Source organism: Girardinichthys multiradiatus, chromosome 18, assembly GCF_021462225.1.
Source record: "Girardinichthys multiradiatus isolate DD_20200921_A chromosome 18, DD_fGirMul_XY1, whole genome shotgun sequence".
In the NCBI taxonomy this organism is placed as follows: Eukaryota; Metazoa; Chordata; class Actinopteri; order Cyprinodontiformes; family Goodeidae; genus Girardinichthys; species Girardinichthys multiradiatus.
The window spans coordinates 32,360,058-32,380,628 of record NC_061810.1 but is presented as its reverse complement, the minus strand read 5'-3'; the positions used below and the strand labels follow the sequence as shown (position 1 = coordinate 32,380,628).

At 36.8% G+C, this 20,571-nt stretch overlaps 1 protein-coding gene across 2 annotated transcripts in view; it reads left to right on the top strand.

Annotated features, from left to right (window-relative positions):
* Positions 1-2,498: 2,498 nt before the first annotated feature.
* frya (furry homolog a (Drosophila)) overlaps positions 2,499-20,571 on the top strand; it is a 59,193-nt gene continuing 41,120 nt past the window's right edge. Inside the window, exons 1-7 of one of the 2 annotated variants that reach the window (XM_047390997.1) lie at positions 2,499-2,770; positions 14,354-14,553; positions 17,526-17,579; positions 18,322-18,461; positions 18,564-18,654; positions 18,758-18,837; positions 19,846-19,926. In XM_047390997.1, coding sequence (XP_047246953.1) covers positions 2,590-2,770; positions 14,354-14,553; positions 17,526-17,579; positions 18,322-18,461; positions 18,564-18,654; positions 18,758-18,837; positions 19,846-19,926 — 827 coding nt within the window. In that variant the 5' untranslated portion in view covers positions 2,499-2,589. The remainder of the gene's footprint in view (positions 2,771-14,353; positions 14,554-17,525; positions 17,580-18,321; positions 18,462-18,563; positions 18,655-18,757; positions 18,838-19,845; positions 19,927-20,571) is intronic. The other variant, XM_047390998.1, reaches the window with a different exon arrangement.

The window sequence follows — 20,571 nt, the reverse complement described above, 5'->3', positions numbered from 1 at the left end:
GTTTTAGATCGTACTCTGGTTAAACACAGCTGAATTAAATGATTTATTCATAAACAGGCCTTTGCAAAACTTGATGACATACTGAGGAGGTAATTCAGCCATTTCATTCAGGTGTGTCAGAGTTAGGCCACATCTAAAACATGCAGGACCCTGGCCCTTGAGGACTGGAAGTGGAGACCTGGCCAATACCATTAGCTTCAATCTAGCCCTCACCACTGGGAAAAAGAAAAAGGTTTTTCAAGTCTTGGCAAGGTCCAAGGTATTTTAGTAGATAAAGAAGATAAAGAAGGAAGTGAATTGTAGCGGGGGAACATTTAGAATGCAGCACTCAATTTAGAAATGCAGAAGTCACAAAATTAAGTCCTTTGTTCTGTGTATACACTTAGTAGACTGCTTAACGTATATTACATTCGATTTGTCTGACTGCTGTTCTGGCATGTGACATACAGTACCTAGCTGAGGCGATATCAGCACAATATGGAGTTCAGCAATGGGCAGAATGCTTTGAGATCAAATTAAAGTGTGGGAATATAAACTGATTTGTACCATTACTGAAGACAATCATTATCCTGGTCACTGCTTGCTTCAGCCTCGGCATCCACATTAGCATTCATCAGAGTCATATTCTCTTCAGATAATTGTACTGCTGAAACACTCCCTCTTCGTCATATTAAAAAAATTAAGGTGATTGGGCTTTTGCAGAACCTGCCCTCAATCTGTAGTGTAGAATACCTTCCCCTTCCATGTAAACACTGATTTGACTAAGTCATTTAAACCAACTTTTTTCCTTTTCTTTAACTTTAACCAGAGTATCCAGACTAAAAAGGGTTTTTGGAGTATACTGTATTTTTTTGCAACTTTCTTCCATTTTATTTTGATTCATTTATGTATATGCATTTGATTTAAATTATTCAACTAATATTTTTTTATGTTGTCTGGTTTGGTCATAAAGCACTATGGTTAGCATCAGTTGTTTTTAAAAGTGCAAAACAAATTAAATTGAATTGACAGAAAAAATGCACAGATAACTAGTTTAAAAAAGGAAATCATTAATTAAATTATACGTTATACTAGCCTGCTTCTCTTGCATAAACCTGAATAAAGTAGTTCATGACTCTAGACGTTGACTGAAATCAGACTTGTCACTAGGGGGCACACTTTAACTGTAAGTCAAATACAATAAAGTCAAGTAAAATCATTTTCAGCTAATTTGTACCATTTTGTGTTCAAGTATAAAATGTTTTTATTACTGTTTATTCATGAAATCTTAAAAAGTCTAATTTCAAAACATATGTAACAGCAATTATGTTTAATTAGATAGAAAGGCTGCTGGAGATAGGCAACAGCTTTCCTGCGACCCACTATGGAAGAGGCGATATAGAAAATGACTGACAGACTGACTGACTGACTGACAGACTGACTGACTGACTGACTAGATAGGAAGTTTTTTTAAGTTTTGCTTCTCTTCTGGCTTTAGGTTGAAGTGATTCTGATTCTGGAAAGTAGAACCATAATTATTCTTTTGAGCAGTTTTTAACAGTTTTTATTTGGCTGCAGCAGGAAAAGTGTAGAAAGTGTTTGGTTTTGCCTTCTCTTCTCTTTGTTTGATTAATTTCAAACAGGCCAAGGTGTTTACATGTGATTCCTATGATGCAAATATTGTTTAGGAATCACTATTATTTATTGTGTGTGGGTTCAGTGGTGTTAATGTATAGCTTTTATCATCTTCTGTCTGATTTCCTCTTGAAACTATGTATCAGTGGCATAAGGAAAAGCATGTCTGTTCATTTTGTTCCACTGTACTTCAGTTTCTTCCTAACACTGAAAACGCCTTCATGTTACGGACATACACTGGGTGTTTGTCCTTCTGATGTTGCTCAGACTAGGAAAAACTGGTTCATGATGTAGGTGTGTCCACTCAGTGGGTTAAAAGGAAGAAAAACAACTCAATGTAGAAGTAGAGTTGCAGTTTTTTCAAAGCTTCCTTTTGAGTTTATGGTTTCACTGCTGCTGAGAGAACTTGATTCTGAAGATAGTTTTTGGAAATAAAGATGTTTCTATTTGTTTGTCAAAACTTTTAGAGAAAAGACAAGTTTTCCCAGGAGTTGAAAATGCCTGTTTGGATTTTTGATGTGTGGACCCAAGACAAATACTGGATATTTATTCAGGATGGCCTCCTTAGCTTACAGTAGGCAGGGATGTTGGAGCTGTCAGAGCTGTTTCTCTCTATCCTTCTCCCACCCTCTTTAGTCATGGCTTTGCCCCTCTCCTCTCTGCCTCTTGCCTTTTTTGCTGAAAAGAGGAGGGGCTTTCCAAGTAATCCAATACCTGCCCAGTGAATGAATGTTACTGTTGCTGGACTTCCCTGACAAGTGCAGAGATTATAAAGTATAATGTAAGAGGTGAAACTGAGGAGGTTGGCTGCATCTTTAACCAGCTGATTCAGCTAGAATTTAAAAAAGGATTATAGTTGACGAAGAAAAGACAGAAGAACATCTGCACCAATAACTAGTGGAAAAAGCTGGAGCTTCTTCCAATGAGTCTGTTAGTGGACCTAAAGACGGACATTTGGGCTTCCTGCCATTCAGCATGTCTTTAGAAAAAAGTGCTGTGAAAGACATGGCTGAGATGGAAACAAATCATTCCAAGGAGCTGGGTGAAGTCATCCAGAGCCACATTGCCAGTTCACCCCTGGATCCATTTCCACCCAAAGATTTCAGAGGGAAATTTAAGAAGATCCGCCAGAAGAAAAGGCCCACCATTCTTGAAAGTAGGTCCTGTTTGAACTATTTTAATCTGTGGAAATGAGAATTAGATTTTAATTCTTATTCTGTTGGTCGTTACTTGCATCACTTTGGAAAATTCCTCACCTCCCTAAAGTATGTGTAATCTTTACGCAGGAATTCGGTGGCTTGTTAATAATGGACTCAGACATTTAGGCAATACAGTGGATATTTTTTCTAAGTAGTTGACCTCACTGTCACAAATTTGCCTTATATCTGACCACACTTCCCCAAAAATCTAACCATATCTGCCTTCTTGAGAACATGAGTAGCAAAAACCAGTAATAACATGAAATAAAAAGATCAGATTTATAGAAGAAAATAAAGTAATGAGGGGCACGGGGGAAAGAGAGGAAGGGAGTTAAAAGTTTCAACTTGATAACCACAGAAATGGCTCAACCGGACAGACATACCTCACATTCCTCAACTCCATCAGAGCTTGATAATACTTTTAATAAGTACATAATGTGTTAATGGCTTTGCCCACTTACATTAAACAAGGAAAACAAGTTTACAAGCGTTTTTTTTAGTCAGCAATACGTATCTGATGTACTCATTTGATGTTTTAAGTGTACAACGGAGGGTGGAGAAGGTTCCAATAAACAAAACTTCAATATGGTGAGTTTGGGTCTGTTATTGAGACAGTTCTGCTTCTTAATATCTGACACTGATCTTATCTGCTATGCCAGTAAACCAGCTCTGCTTTACATTTATTAGAAGTTATATTGGCGCATTTGGCGCGTTTAGATAAATCTTGATGAGGTTTTATGTCATAAACATTGGTTTTGAATTTCCTGATAACTACAGAATGTTTTTTTATGAACGGTCTCTTTCAATTGAGACATGCTGCATAGAAGAGATATTGCTGCTTTTCAGGTGATAGGAACACAATTCAAATATTGTCCTTTTTTATAATCAGTTGTATTTTTGATATTAAAAAGTAAGTGTTTGCACCTCTACTAACCTGTTTTACCATAGCCTCTGTGCCAGCAGCTCACAAACTTTGTGTTCAAAGGTCCAAATCAGATTTTCAGATAGATCAAAGGTATATAGTGTAACAACTGATGTGAAAATCTCTTTTTGTAAAGTTGGTTAGATCTTAAACAAAAGAAAATGAAACTTTATGCCTCCAATTGATTCTGTTTGTGTTTTTAAAAACTTGACAAAGTCTACCTGTTTATTGTTTATTATTAACAGAAGCAGCAGATGTGTTTTATGTAAAAGTAAAGAAACATTCTCTTCGGATATAAATTTAAAATTCACAGTGCATTTCATTATTATTTTTCATATTTCTCCTTTTATCTTCAGTTTTTCGATGACTCATATTTTGCATGTCTGAGTTAACAGTGTTTTAGAAAGCTGCTTTGATGTCCTAATGACACTTGCACTAAAACATGCATGACTTCATCATTTATTTCTTGCGGTCTATCAGGCTTAGCACTTATGGCTACAAAGGTCTTTGGTACATATGCATCTTAATCTGAGGAGGATCTTTGCTTAATGCAATATTTGCTGAGTTGCTATGTTTACCTTAGCTTCCTCTCTGTTTTGATATACTTTGGTGATAATTCGGTTCATAACCGATTTTCTTTGCAGTTTTAGCTAATTGTGTGGATAAAATTTACTGAAGGAGTTCTTGTGTTTCAGAAACAAAGTATTTTGTTTTGAAAGATGTAATTGTTACATCAGCGCACTGTGCTGTGTTCAGGTTTCCCACATAGTTGTTGGTTGAGCCTCAGCTCATGCATTGCGGACTCGGTCCAGGTGGACTTGGTGTTTGTTGATGATAGGAGTTTAAATTTTTGTAATCTCTGATCTATAAAATACATATCTGATAAATAAAAAATAAACTTGGAAAAAAAAGTGTATTCCTACAGTGAGCCATCCAGTGCTATAAGGTTATTTTAGGTACATAACTCAAAGGTCTGACTACGGTAACTTATTTAATTACCTCAAGTTAAAAACAGAGATTCTCATTTATCTGACTAGATGAGTCAGACAAACCAGATTATAAATAAAAAACAAAAACAGTCATAGAAGTGAACTCTGTTCATTTTAAGAATCCAACAGACTATTTCCTCCAGTAATGAGATGTTTGACTTCCCATAATAAGGAAAGTATTTGCAAATGAAAAGTAAAATCTGCTCAGAGGAAATGAAACATGCCTCAACCTTAACATCGAAACAGAGTCAAACATTTTTCCCGACAAGCCGAAACCCATCATCCAAATAGTGAACAGTAGCAGAATGAGCTGACTTAGGAATCTGTTGATTCTGATAAACAGTAGTATTGTTGTACGCATTATGGAAATAGTTTGTGGTTACTGTAGGAAGGGGGAAATATCTACTGAGAGGTCAAAGGTACCTATAACAACTGAAGACTTACCCAATAAGAATACATTTAGGAGTAAACTGAGGCGCTAAATTGATGTTTGTCCTATAAATTTCCAAATGTTTGCCTGTTATAAAGGCGTTGACATGCCACAGTCTGTGCAAACAATAACTGTACAGTAAAAGAGCAGACCTGCGTGTTATCACATGAATTTAGAAGTAACATCACATAGGTCTGATTCTTTCAATTATGTTTACTAGGAATGTTGCAATGCCTCTGATATTTATCCAAGTCATCTGAGATTAGACATTTTTAGATACTAAGTCCCAGTTCGCTACTTGTTTACTTAATAAGATTTATGCTATTTATAAGATTGAAAACCCGGTAGAATTAAAGTGCAACAAAATAACACACTACATTTTATTATTATTACACTTTACTCACTCACTAATGATATTCATGACACTGCAGTAATGTTTTTTATTGATAAAAAACACTTATTTTATCCCAACACGGGGATGACCTAGTAAAGACTACTATACTGCTACTATACTGTTCTGATGAGGCATCACCTATAACAGACATAGCTTTATCAATTGTTTCTACAACTGATTTTACATTTATTTATTCCTTACAAACAAACTCTACACAAGTGAGTGCCTAGGTGTTTATACCCCTTGAAAGGAAAATCAAAACTGGCAAAAACAACCTGAAATTAGTAGGTCATAACACCGCAAAAACCAGAAATCAGGATTGTTCAGTAAACCATGATTGATTCATTTCTACAAGGTAAATATATGAACAATATTATGCCATATAACTGATCTGCCACCAAGAAGAGGCTAACTGTGCTGTGTTTATCAAAATTGTGTCAACTGAGTGCTGAAATTTGTGTTTACCAGACAGTGCCAGCATCAGTGAAAGCTTTTACATGGTAGAGTGTTATGTAATCAAGTTCAAGTGACTGTCACTTGATGGACAGACAGAGCTCTGATAGGATTACACTAAGAGCGCTGGGAGGCAGCATTGAAGGGAGATTGGAGTATGTGTTTATCCTAGAATTGGGTCCAAACATTCACTTTGACATCTTAAATATTATGATTGTTGGAAACAACTATTTATCTTCATAAACATAACAAGCAGAAAGCTTATATTTTATTTTATTACTCAACATTTTCTGAAAGTAAGTTAAACCATTCTTTAGTTTTGCTGCACAACTTTGCTCATTGTCTTAAAATTATATTCTTGATAATTTAATTATTTATAAAGGTGGAATCGGAGAGTATCTCACATTTTGGTATAATACTTCATAATGCAAACAAGCAAAACATATTTACCAGCACTGTTATTATTAGACACGGGACGGTTTTGACTCCTATTTTCCCCACTAAATAATAATAAATTAAAAAATGTTTATATCCTAATAAAATTAAAGAGTTGAACACCTTATTTAGACTACTGTTATAGTCCATTGTATCTCTCACACCCCTTCCCTTAGTCTCAGCACTCTGTTTATATATTTAGCAGCTCTGTACCATTATGTTAGTATAGGCATGAATATGTTGTTCTGACGCTTGTGTTATTATCAGTAAATATTAATGCAAATAAAGGTATTGACAAAATGTGCTGCAAAAAAAATTCTGGACTGGGGCATCTCAGATTTTAAGACAATAATCAGTTAAAATGGCCTTGCTTTACTTATGTGGTGAAAAATGGTTATTATTCAACGTATGAAACATCTATATTTATTCAAACGAAGAAATTGCACAGTATTTATGGTGCTGTGAAGATGGATCAGGTTCAGGACCTACAGTTTTCTCCTGCTTTGATGCACATTATCTGAATTCAACAAATTACATACGTTTACTAATCATTTCCATGTGTTTCCTGTAAAATCTCATGCTTCCCATATCCCTTCATTTCTTTATGTTGATGACCTGTAATATTGTGCCAGTCATGCTATAATACTCAAATGCATTGCTGTCATCATCATCAGGCCCTTCTCTCAGAGAAAACAGTAGTTATTATTAACCGTGCTCCGCTAAGAGGATTGCTTCCTGCACTCTCAGCCTCCGCGCAGTTATTTAAAGGCAGCTTGTGTTGCCGCCCACCGCCTGCCAAAGCTTTAGAGGGACAGAGAGATGTTAAGAGAGTGAGGAGGGAGGTGCGATGAGTGGGAAAGTAACGGGACTTATAGCCAAAGATAGGACCAGATAGGAGGGGGAAATAAAGGAGTGCAACAGTGTTTTCTCTGGGTCTCGTCTGCACAGCGCTGTGTGCGTCACAGAGGGGTGACAGCCACGCCAGTCCCAGCTCAAGTGCCTCTGCTGTTGCTGCTGATTCTGCTAAAGGAAAACCACAGTTAGAGGGGAGAGCAGGAAGCTGCAACCATGACCAGCCAGCAGGACTCGGGCTTCTTTGAAATCAGCATCAAGTCCTTGTTGAAATCATTGAGTGGAAGTGAGTAGCAGCTTGTCTCTTGTTGTTGTGATCAGCAAATGGAGATGACTAACTGAGGCTGCAACTCTGCTGCAAATCTGACCTTTTAGCGCAATGTTGTGGTCTGTGATTGGGACATACTTTTGCTTCTTGAATTAAATTACAATGGTTATGCTGCAAACCTGGAAAAGAATTCACAACATACCTCTAGTAACAGAGTGGATCATTGTAAAGAGTTTCAATTTGCTTTTTGCGAGTAACTCTGGTTACTCACAACAAGAAAGATGCTCAGAGTTGTTTCTGTTTCACCTAAGCATTATTACTTTTGCTGATGGTGATTCTTCTGTTTTCTGCTGATTCTTCATAAACCTTAGCAGTATTTCGTTCCAGCCCATTGTGCAAGTCCAAATAGATCTTATTTAATGCAAGGTTGCAGTAATAGGATTAGAAGAGGTTCAGCTTGGTTGCATGTTCTGTCCAGAGCCAGCAGCTTTGCTGCCCTCCACTCAACCCACAAGGCTGGGATGGAGCAATAATAATATACTGAGGAATGTAGCAACTAATCACTTTCAGCATATTTAAATAATCTGCAGTGAACGCGAATGTATTTGAAATAAATAGAAATAAAATGTAGAATAAGAAATGCAACAACTCTACTTTCATATTTCAGTTAAATGAGTTTGTAACAAGATGCCATAAAACAAGGTGTCCATCTCTACACGTTCAACATTGAACCATCTCCTGATGATATTGCAAAATTGCCACAGTGCTTAACTGTGGTTCAATGATAAAGCCCCAAGCATAGCAGTGCAGCAGTATTTAATATTTTCAATAAATATCGGCTTTTATAAGGTGTTGTGTAAAGGATTACACAATAGAAAAAAAATATTTGTGAATGCCTAAAAACATTTAAAAAAATAATTTCCACTTTTTAAAAGAACAAAACAGTACATACATTTTTTTAATTATTTATTTTACAAAATGATCAGGCTGAATATGTTTTCTGCTGTTGCTCAGATACTGTTAGAATTCTGACTGAGAGGTTCAGAGTCTTCAAATCCTTTGGACAGTGGTCTTTAATAAGTAAGCATGTTCAGCTCTGATAAAACAGTGACAGACAGCAGCACAGAGCTGGTATTGTGCAGCTACCGTGTCAGGTCTGGTGTCCACAGTGCCTGAAGGTCAGTCCTCTTTCAACCAATCAGAGCAAGAGCTGCTGGGTTAAGCTACAGCTGCACTCTTCCAAAAGTAAACTTGTTGTTTAGGTGGGGCTAATTCTCTGTCATGTACTGCATATATTCAATCTATTGAAAAAGTAGTATTTAAAGTTTTTTTTTCTTTCCAATAACTAGATCTATACATACAGAAAAGTAAAATGTAGGCTTTAAACTGTTGCTCACTTATATAATTGAACTGAAATGCTATCTCTCAGCAGGCAGCCACTCTCAACATGATCTCAGAAGCACAATTAATAGTCAACAGAATGAGACCATCAGTTTAATCTGTTTTTCCCTGAATCCTCTTCTCTCTTAGTTTTTAAAACTTAAACCCTGAACTTGCATTGTTGTATTTGATTTATAATGTTGTTCCAGTAGCTCAAACTGTCTGTTGTCTTTTTGTAAAGTTTGAACATGGTATTTGTGTAAAATGCTCAATCAATATTTATCACATCTTGCTTATCTAGATGCTTAGTTGATTATTTTCTTTTCCTGAAACTTTGGTCTAAAGCTTAAAATAAAACATTGTCACTTTCTTATTCTTTCTCTATATTCTTTCCCTGCAGAAATGATACATTGCCATGGAAAAGTATTGATACCTGTTTTATTTTATAATTTTGCAGCCGCAAACTCCCATTTATGTTAGTTATAGACCAGCAGACAACAGTGCCGAACAGTGAAATTGAAGGAATATGATACATGGTTTGCAAGATTCTTTAACAAATAAAAATCTAAAAAGTTTGGCATGCATAGGTATTCACCCCTGTGCTCTGGTACCCTTAAATAAAATCCACTACAACCAAATGCCTAATGATTAAATTAAGTCTACCAGTGTATAATCTAATCTCTGTATAAATACAGCCAAACCTCTCAGAGGTTTGTTGTAGAACATTAGTGAACAAACAGCATTAAGAAGAACAAGAAAAACACAACAGAGAGATCAGCGATGACGTTTTGGAGATTAAAATAGGGTTTAAAACAATATCCCAAACTTTGAACACCTTAAAGATCTTTTCTCAATCCATCATCCAAATATGCAAAAGGTATGACTCAACTGCAAACCTCCCAATACATGGCCATCTACTTAAACTGATAGGGTATGCAAGGACAGCAAATACTGGAGGAGCAGCAGAGAAAGGCAGCTCAGGTGGGAGAATCTGTCAACAGAACAACTATTTGTTGTGCACTCCACAACTCTGGTCTGTATGGAAGATCGGCAAGAAGAAAGTCATTGGTGAAAGAAAGCCATTAAGAGTTATGTAAAACACAAAACAAACATGTGGAAGAATGTCCTATGGTGAGACATCTTTCCAGTGTAGTTTTGGTAGCTTAATGATGTGGGAACGTTTTTTCTTCAGCAGGGACAGAGATGCTGCTTTCATACTGAAAGAAAACTTGTTAGAGGCTGAAAAAGACTTGAGGCAGATGTTTATCTTGACGTAGGACAAAAACCCAACACATTTACATCAAAACATATCCAAGTGTTGGAATGGTCCAGTCAAAGTTCAGACCTAAATCCAACTCCCTTCCAGCCAAGCTGACCAAGGTTTTAAAAAGAAGGAAAATGTAAGTCTTGAGATGCGCAAACATAGTAGACATGCCCTAAAATGAAAATAATATTAAGCTTTTGGAGTGGCCCAGCATGAAAATTAGGGTGATGACAAGAAGGTCCTTCAAACCTCAAAAAATTTGGAAATCATCAGCAAAGATAAATTGTCAAACAAACAGTGAAATAATGTAAAATGCGGCTCCACATTTATAAGGTTTGAGTTGTGTTTCTCTCAAATATTGAGAAGCGTAGAAATAATAATATATTCCTTTTACATTGTTTAATTACCTTCTAAGAGATGGCTGTGACATATCTTGTAAGAAACAAATTCTAAATAGATCATGTTTTAAACCTAATCCTGCCAGGGGTATGAATAAGTTTAGGCTTAACTAAATATGCCACTTGTGCTGGCCTATCACCTAAATTCCTAACAAAATCTATAAATGTTTTGGGTTATAACATGAAAAAGTGAAAAAGTTCAACAGGTATATACATTTGCAAGGCAATGTGTACAGGACTGTATAGCAATACAGTTCTGTACAATTTGGCTTTCGTACTTGAAGAGATAATTGTTAAGACTACATTACTTCATATCCAGTCACTGACTGGATGCAATCTGCTGGGTTTCCTTAGACAGAAAAACTTTTTATCCAATTTGAATAAATAACTAACTCTGACTGCACTGTTCAATGGTTAGGATTAATTGGAATGTATGTACCTGACTTTTGTGAAATGCCTTGAGACAACATGTGTTGTGAATTGGCGCTATATAAATAAAACTGAATAAAACTGACTGGAATTCATATGTGCACATCTGTGTGTGTGTGTTCCTGTCTTGGCATCACAGTGAGAACCATTTTCCCGATTTCACCATCAAATTGAGGACCGTTTGTACCAAAGTGAGGACATTTTGCTGGTCCTCACGACCTATTTTGCTAACGGTTAGGTTTAGGACTAACATGTGAATTGGGTTTAGGTTAAGGTTAGGGTTAGACATGCACTGGTAATGGTTAAGTTTAGGGTTATTGTCAGGGTTAGGGCATAGAAAGGGTTGAAAATGACTGAAAATCAATGGAAGTCAATGGGAGTCAACACATGGTCCTCACTACATATAGCAAAACAAGAGTGTGTGTGTGTGTGTGTGTGTGTGTAGCAGGGTAGTTGAATATAAATCTGTGTTCAAGCAAGATACTTGTTAGCTTGCTTGCATTGTTCTCTGAGGATCACCACCATTCTCAGGGTGTTTCCAGCTTGGCGATGATGTAATGTATGCTGTGGCCGAGCTCCTTGTTTGCAGAGTCACATGCCACCTCTGAGACTTTGTACAGGACCCAGAGTAGCAGAAAAAGGGCTTGAATTTCACAAATTATTTTCTTTATCTCTCATCTGAGATTAATGTCATTGGCTTGGGAAATGTTTGATAAAATTGTATGCTGATTTTATTCTGTTCAACTTGTTGTGGCTGTTATGAATTCAAAGTGTTGGGCAGAGGCTGTCCAATTCCTGTTACGTAAAATCATTCCCTTTATGACAAACTTAAAATAAAACATCATCAGCATAAATTGAAAGGGATTGTTGGTGAATCAGTGCCTGATGAAGAGTGGTGTTTACACTGTGGTGGTCTGTGCCTCTTGCTTTACAATCACAGATGTGGAGGACAGGGAGGGCTGTTTGTAAGTATAGTGTTTATGCCTGGATAAATATAGCCACACAGCTATGCTATCATAGCATGTTGGACCTCATCTCTGTGCAGCTAAAAATTCCCTCCTGACCTTCACTCTTGGAAGGCAAAGGCTGGTCACAAGGCTAGAGAAAGCCATCTCAGAGGGAGCTCACAGAGTGAGAGAGGAAGACTGATCTACAGTAGAGACTGCGTGGTCTCCTATTCCAAACACTTCTCCCTCTTTTTTAAACACACCCGCTGTTGCAAGTTGCGCACCATGGAAACTATACCCACGAGACCACAACCAGCAGACACACAAGATCTGGAAGTTGGTGAATCCTGCTAGCGTTTGTCACAACTCAGGATAATCCTAGATACCATGTCCTCCGTCGCCACAATGGACAGTAATGCAGTTTGCTGGAATAAGGCCAGTGTCATCAACTTCATCAAAGGACTGGGTAGGTGCTGAGTTTGTTGTCAATGAGCAAAGCATGTTTGGATAGCCATAGAAGGTTGTCACACACAGGGCATTCCTTGGAAGGTATTTAAATGGTTCATGTCCTGAAATGACCTGCAGGAAAACATGTAATGGAACCCAAGTAACTCTACTGCTTCTTGTTTGCAGATTAGTAAGAACCCTTGAATCTTTATCTTTTCTGTTGTTTACGCAAGTTGTGTGAAATTTAATCTCCCCTCACTTTGGTATGCACTTTCTTTCACTTGATGATGATTCATGTGGTAAAATAAGTTTGTACAGAAAGACTGTTGTGAGCAGTCATCAATTGTTTAAATCATGAGAGCAATTGCTGAAAAGCAATGCCACACTTAAATAACTAATATATTTATGACTATAATTTCAAAGCAAAGACAAAATTCTTGTTGGATTTTACCATTTTATAGTAGGAATTAGTGCAGTTAGTGTGGCTAGCATTACTAATTTAAAGTTATATTCAATCTGAAATTTCCATGAGACTGTGGACATTCTCAAATTAACAAATGGTTGAAAGCTTGAAAGGATTAAACTTTGCTGTGCTATATTCAGCCATTCTGTTATCTGCTGAAAGTCTTGTTCTCTCTCGCAACCAGTATCAGCCACTGACATTTCTCAATATGTTGTAGAAAACACCATTTCCTTTAACATGGCTTTTTCAATCTCTACTTTTCCTCTGCTGAGTCACCTTTCTGTTCCTGAAACTTCATCAAACTTCAACAGCAGGCAAACCAAAGTATCAGCTTGACCTGGTAGTATTATTTATGATTGTAGGAAAAATCGGATTTTTCAATTTCTGAGAAAATTTTCCCAGTCACAGTAAATAAAGTTGAAAACTGTCTAGTAATCTATTGGACAACATTACAGAACCGTTCGATAGATTCATTCAGTATTCATTTTCAGTCCTTTTTTAATGTCAATATGGACCTTTAACAGTTTTACCGTTATATGTTGTGTGACCGACATATTTCACTGCCTCTTTTGTCCACTCATAGTCATTTCATCCACATGTAAACATGTAATTTATTGCTTGCACTGATTTCTGTGCTATTTTAAGATATTTTCTGTCTGGAGGCAGCAGAGTGAAACACTGTTGTAAATTTTTTAACTTGTGAGGTTTGTTATTAGCCCAGGTTCTCATTGTCTGAGGTTTGTCTCTGCTTCACAGTTTTGGGGTAGGCTCAGTGAAAGACAGTGAGGAAGGATTAGATTAATTTTAAAAAGTATAACAACTATGTGGCAGTTGAAAAGTTCCAAAATTAGTCACCAGGGATTTTTGTTTCATTTCTAAGATAGAAAAATGTAATAACTTCAGACCAAGCAGAGTGGCCTGGTAACTCATTTGTCTTAGCTCACATGCCAAATCAAGAAAACAAATTCCTAACCATTAAGGTATTCAGGAATTTTGTAAAACTATGAAGTACTTAAATTAGTGTGTTGTTTGTTTTGCCTACTTTATCTGAGGAACCACCTACTGACCCTACTGACTAATTGGGTTTTTATGGACTAAATCAAGCTACCTCTGTTTAAACATTGTCCAAATCACAGCACTGTCTGAAGATGGTCACATGTTCAAGGCTCCTGCTTCCTTCTAGGGCCGATGACATCGCTGGTACAAAATGAAAACACCAGCTGCCGGCTGTGATGTTTCAATTTCCATTTGCGCCCTGCTCTGTGTAACTGCAGGAAAGGAAAACAGACTTAGGGCAAGCCTTGCCCTTTGGACAGTCATGCTGTGGAATGCTCAACATGTTGGGAACATTTCTTCCATGTTTGGAAAATTCTCTTGAATGGCTTTTCTGCTTATTGTCTCTTCTATATGGACTTGTGACCTTTATTTATTTCTCAATTTATATGTGTGGGTTTGTGTCTGTTTTTCAGCCTCACCTGTGGGGAACGGATACAGTAAACCTCCCATCCTTCCAGTCAGCTGTCCTCAAGGAGAGAGAAGTCCACAAACCATGATGCCCATCAGCATCGACCCAGAGAGCAGGCCGGGCGAGTACGTCCTCAAGAGCCTGTTTGCCAACTTCACCACCATTTCTGAGCGCAAGATCCGCATTATCATGGCTGAGCCGCTGGTAAGTGAGAAGAGTATGACAGTATGATGGAGTGAAATGTTTTGTCATAGTCGTATTATCAGCAGATATGCTTCAACTGTCACCTGGACTTGCTGTTACTGTCTACTCCTACCAGTGGTTCTTGCATGAATGGTGCCCTAGGCCAGCTCTTCTTTTTGCTGCCCCCAACCAATCAAAATGTTGGAAATCATCAAAATTCTGGGGTGAGATAAAATGCAGTGCTGTCCTGCACAATAGTCTCATTATTCTTAGCTCACCATTGATTGCACATACAAAAACTGTTTAAGGAGCATCTAACAGATAAGTAAGATTTTTTATCTGGTGATTGTGCACCCTCCTTTCAATGCCTCCCTGGGCAGCTGTTCATATGGTCCATATCAAAAACTGGCACTAACCCCAATATCTTTAATTTCAGAAGGTGTGTAGTATATATACACCTTATGGGTTTCATTCATTGTGCCATAAACCATAGTAAATTCAGGCAGGATGGTAGTGAAGCTGAAGAAATCAAAGTCAAAATGAAAACGGCAAGTTCCCTCCCTGTTTTATGTAACAGAAATATTATTTATGTTTAATCTTTTCAGTCTTCACCATGGCCTCATACTATGAAGGTCTTGTGTTTAAACCCCAGCTAGAGTTTTTCTGTGTCGAATTTTTCATGTTTTTCTATTACATGCATTGGTTTACTCTGTGTTCTCTGATTTCCTTCCGCAGTCCACAGACTGACCATGTTAGTTAACTGGTGACTCTGATAAACCCTTAGTGTGACAGCATTTGAGTGGTTGAAGTTTGAGTGGTCTTGACCTTGTGATGGGTGGGTGAGCTGTCCAAAGTTTATCCTGTCTCTCACTAAGTTGCGGGGATATGCTTAAGTCTGAATTGTTTGGGTCCAGAAAATAGATGCATTGATGAATGCATTTTTGTGCAATTTTTTTTTTTTTGCCTGTTTATGTTTTAAAATATTACTCTTAAAGTGTTGTAGCAAAAGTTTTTAATTCCAAACAGCATTGTTCTTAGATAGTTTGTGTTCTGTATTAAAGCTACTTAAAATATGCTGTAAAGGTCCAATATTTATAGTATAGTATAGTATAGTATAGTATAGTATAGTATAGTATAGTATAGTATAGTATAGTATAGTATAGTATAGTATAGTATAGTATAGTATAGTATAGTATAGTATAGTAATATTGTGATATTTGTCCTAATTTTAAAATAATGACAATTTATTTGAAACTGAGAACATGACAAATGAGGAAATCATGGCAATATGATTGATATGGTAGCAATGTCAGCCATTTTGACAGCCTAACTAATATTACTAAGTTAATTAGAGAAGTAATTGTAGCCCAAATGTTTTGTTATGTCAAATATTTGAATTGGTTTGTTTAAAAATGAAAAACAAATGCTGTGAATAAAATTGAGAAAGTATATTTTAAAAAATTTGTAGGGCTAACAATAACGTCTATTGCTGACATTGGTAATTTAGTATGGAAATATTTAGCCTGATGGGGAAAAACCATTGCATGTTGATGTTGGCAAAGCTCTCAAAACTGACACTGAAATTTAGATAGAAATCACCAACTGTTTTATGTTGCAGGGAGACACTCGGGGCTTAACTATCATATTTACAATTCTGATGACATGTCTGCCAGAAATACTTCCTATCTGACTTTAAATCAGATTAATACACTGTGTATTTAGTCATGGCTCTGTATTGTTAAGGGAACTTTGGACAAGCTATTGTCCATTTTAGGGAACTTTATTTACAGGAGGCAGCAAATCTGTGACCTCAGTCAGCATGGAAGTGTTAAATATGCAGGGAAAGTGTGTAGTTCCTGGTCTCTTTGTAATACTTTGTAGAGGAATGTAGAAAGGAGGTTTCCTTTCTTGATTTTTCCTCTGACAAGCAGTCAGAATAATGAATTTCAGCTCATAGTTATTGGCACACTGTTACTTTTATTATTGAAGTAAATATTTTATCTCAAACCCGCATAATGCTCATGGGTCTGTAAATGTTATTAGTTAAAACAGAACAAATAAAAAAATTATTTTAACTTGACATGTGCTTAAGTATCTGTAAAAATAACTGTCCTTGTCCCTGATGAAAGCATCAACCTTACTGTCACTCCAATAGAGGCAAGCATTTGTTGAAAACTAAAAGGTTCAACATAGGTTGAGCTTAGCAACTTGATCCAGCTGCAAGCGAGAGAGAAGAACATTGCCACCAGCCCACACAATGTCAGTGTCACACGCATCAGACCTTTAGCTATTTTGGATTAATCAGCAAGTAAAGTGCTCTGACCTGCTGTTTGGCTGATGAGATTCCCCAGGGTTGGGTTTTGAAAAGGCAAAGGAGACAAAAAGATAACAAATGCTTTAGATTTGATGGTAGCAATTTATAATCTTTGAATTGTTTAGTTTACATTATTTATTAAATTACAGTGGCTTGCAAAAGTATACCCTTTTAAATGTTTTGAATTGTTTTATTGTCACAGCCCCTTATTTCCAGTAAATGTTGAACAATGTGGTCTCCATTTCTCTTCAGCCCCATGAGTTACTTTGCAGAACAACATTTTGTTGCAATTACAGCCTCATGGTTTCTGGGGTACATCTCTATTACCGTTGCAAATCTATAAAATATTTTCAGATTTTTTTTATTACTTCTATGCAAAGTAGCTCAAGCTAGGTTAGATTGGACAGAAAGCATCTGTGAACATACATTTTCAAGTCTAGCTACATATTCTCAATCTGAACTGTGACTAGGCCCTTCAAAAACATTTATATGCTTTGGTCTGAACCATTCCTTTGCAGCTCAGGCTGTATGTTTGACCATTGAACACCATGAACAATTTTTCACTTCATTTCTGAAAGTTTGGCGGAATTCAAGAGCTTTAAACAAAAACTTTAGATAGTATATTTTTGTTTCTTTGATTAAAAGGCTGAGATGTAAATGAGTTCTTTTTTTGTTTTAGGAAAAGCCGTTAACAAAGTCACTACAACGGGGAGAAAATCCTCAATTTGATCAAGTAAGTGCAGTAAAGTGCTTTTAACAAGAAGAAGTGCTTGATTTACCATTATATTACAGGATATTTAATGCACCTTTGAATGGGCACATACATTTTCACATCTGAAATATAACTGTACTGCAATGAACAGGTTGATGGGTGAAAGCTCTGCTCACATCCCTAAAAGATCTTTTAGATTCATTCAGGGGCCACGAGTGTTTACCTTGTTACTTGGCTCTAGCTCAGCACAAGGTGTGTCCTACAGGTTTGTGGCTTTGCAGAGAAGGCCTTTTCACAGCCACAGAGGTGTGTTTGTGCTGCTACGTGAGGCTGCTCAGCAACCTCACAGAGCCTGGATTCTTCTGGTGCCTGGTGCTGAATGAAGGGCTTGCTGTGTTCCCCATCCAACCAGACTCTCCTCCCTTCCTGTGTGCCCGGCCTGTTCCTTCCTTTACTGATGCCTCCCCCAACATTGAGGGTGGCTACACCATGGGCACGGTACCACAGAGGACCAGCTCGCCCAATAATCTCATTTCATTCCTTTCATTTAGTCCTAAAAGTGCTCTGATTTAGTTTCACTCCATTTAACCTTTAAATGCTTGAATCATAATGAGATGCAAATAAATCTGCTATGTGTGTTTAAGTCTTAGTTGAAATTGCTGCACAAATAAACAAAGGAAGCTCTGATTGCTATCTCTGGCTTTGGTATGTTAACTGCTGAACACTAATGCTCATTTGCACCATCTATGTCTTGTTCCTTTAGTTGATAAGCGCCATGAGCTCATTGGCTGAGTACAGTCTTCCCTCCATCCTGCGCACTTTGTTTGACTGGTACAAAAGACAGAACGGCCTTGAGGAGGAGCTGTACGAATACCGACCAAGAGTCAATACAAAATCCAAAAAGTGAGAACATTAAAAGAGATTAGTTTGAGATTAGTTTACTGCATGTTAAAATTAAAAAAAAAATGTTTTCATAATCATAACAAAACCTTTATTTTTCAACAGTGATGAGCAGCAGAGAGATTATCTACTTGAAAGGAGAGATTTGGCAATTGACTTCATCTTCTCTCTTGTACTTATTGAAGTTTTGAAACAGGTGACTTTTGTTTAACCGTATATCTCACAACAGTATTATTTTTTGTTTATTTAGAGATCTAACACTTTCAATCTCATTCTGTTGTTTCCTAATTCTGAAATAGATGCCGCTGTACCCTGCCCTCGATGGTTTGGTGAATGAAGTCATTAACTTAGCCTTTAAGCACTTTAAATACAAAGAGGGGTAAGATCTAATTAGATCAAGAACAAATATATTTTTTTCTTATTTTCAAATCTACAGTATCTAGTAAAATAACTTACATTTTGAATTGTTTTACATTTTGTCACATTAAAACCATTGATTCCGTTGTATTTTCTCGGGATTTTATGTTATTGCAACAATAAGAAAAACCTGAATACTAGCTCATTTAGTGAAACATAACAATGGTAATGGAAGGGTTCACAAGTTTCAGATTGGTGACTGGCTTCTTCTTTTGTTGCTCTATTCACACTCAGCTAAAACAGGTCTACATTTGGACTTCTCATAAATGTTTAAAATCAATTTTAGCTTAAAAAAATATTTCACTTGCGTGCGGCACATGGCATAGCGGTTATGCTTCTGCCTCGACGCAGCTGTCCTTGGTTCGAGTCCTGACCCCAGGACCTCACTTCCTGTCTGCCTACTTTTAAATAACCAAAAAAAAGGCCAATAATCAAGCAAAAAAAAAAAAGAAAAAGAAAAATCCTTTCACTTTAAGCCACATATATACAAAATTTAATCTAAATGTCTATGAATCATTAAGACATTTTTTGATGTATTTTCAGAAAAATATTATCACTATAGGAAATAGTTGTCAGGTCAACACATTTTCCTACCTGAGCTGTAGATCTCTACATCTCCTACAGAGTTACCATGGGCCCCCTGGGACCAACTGGGATTAATGTTTTCCATTCATTGTTTGGTGGATGGCACTCAATGAACTTTATGTACTAATCAGACGATTTCCGAAGGCAATTGGTTGCACTGGAATTTTCTGCCAAAGTGAAGGGGGTTGAATAGCCTATATATTCTTGCCACACTCAGACTCTTGATTTCAGACTTTCTTTTTATTCAAGTGCTACTTTTTGTTGATCTATTACATAAAATCCCCAATAAAGTCCATCTAATTTTGTAGTTGTAACATAAACAATTGTCATAAAGTTCAATGGGCATCAATACCTTTACAACACCCTGTGTATCTTTTCATAACAGATATCATGGTCCTAACACTGGAAACATGCACACTGTAGCAGACCTTTATGCTGAAGTCATAGGAGTATTGGCCCAGTCCAAGTAAGCAGGACATTTTTATCTTTCTTATTTTTCATTCTTTCTCTTATTTTTAGTCTCTGCTTTGCTGAACTGTCATGTGAACTAATATTGTGTGATGGCTTTCTGGAAAATATTTCTGATTCATGACTCTGAAAGACCCTTTAAGACAGGTCGTGTTAATGCCAAACTAGGACTGGAAATTAATGGGTTTATTTGAACTTTTAGGATCACTGCAGCAGGGAGGAAACTCTTAAAATAGAAATAGGAGCTGCATGCCTCCTTTCAAACTATGCTCTGCTTAATTTCCTGTATGAGATGTTTTTTTCAGGTAGGCCTATATTTTCAGTTTTTTTCCCTGAAGAGGGAGAGATAGGTTCAAAGATTTTACTGAAAACTCTCACTGATTGTGATTGAAATATCTTCAGACATGCTAATGGCATTTTCACTCAATTAAATGTAGATTCCTGTTCTTATTTTTACTTATTTGCCTTCTTTAACCATCAGTCAAGAGCTAACCAGTTAAGAATTACTGCAATTGATTCAGACCAAATGTATAATACTATTATAATCATATTATACCTTCTGGTATAATTTAAGCAAATAGTTGAGAAATTCATCTTAGGGCTGAGACTGAATGTTGATAGAAGAAGCATTTTTTTCATAGGT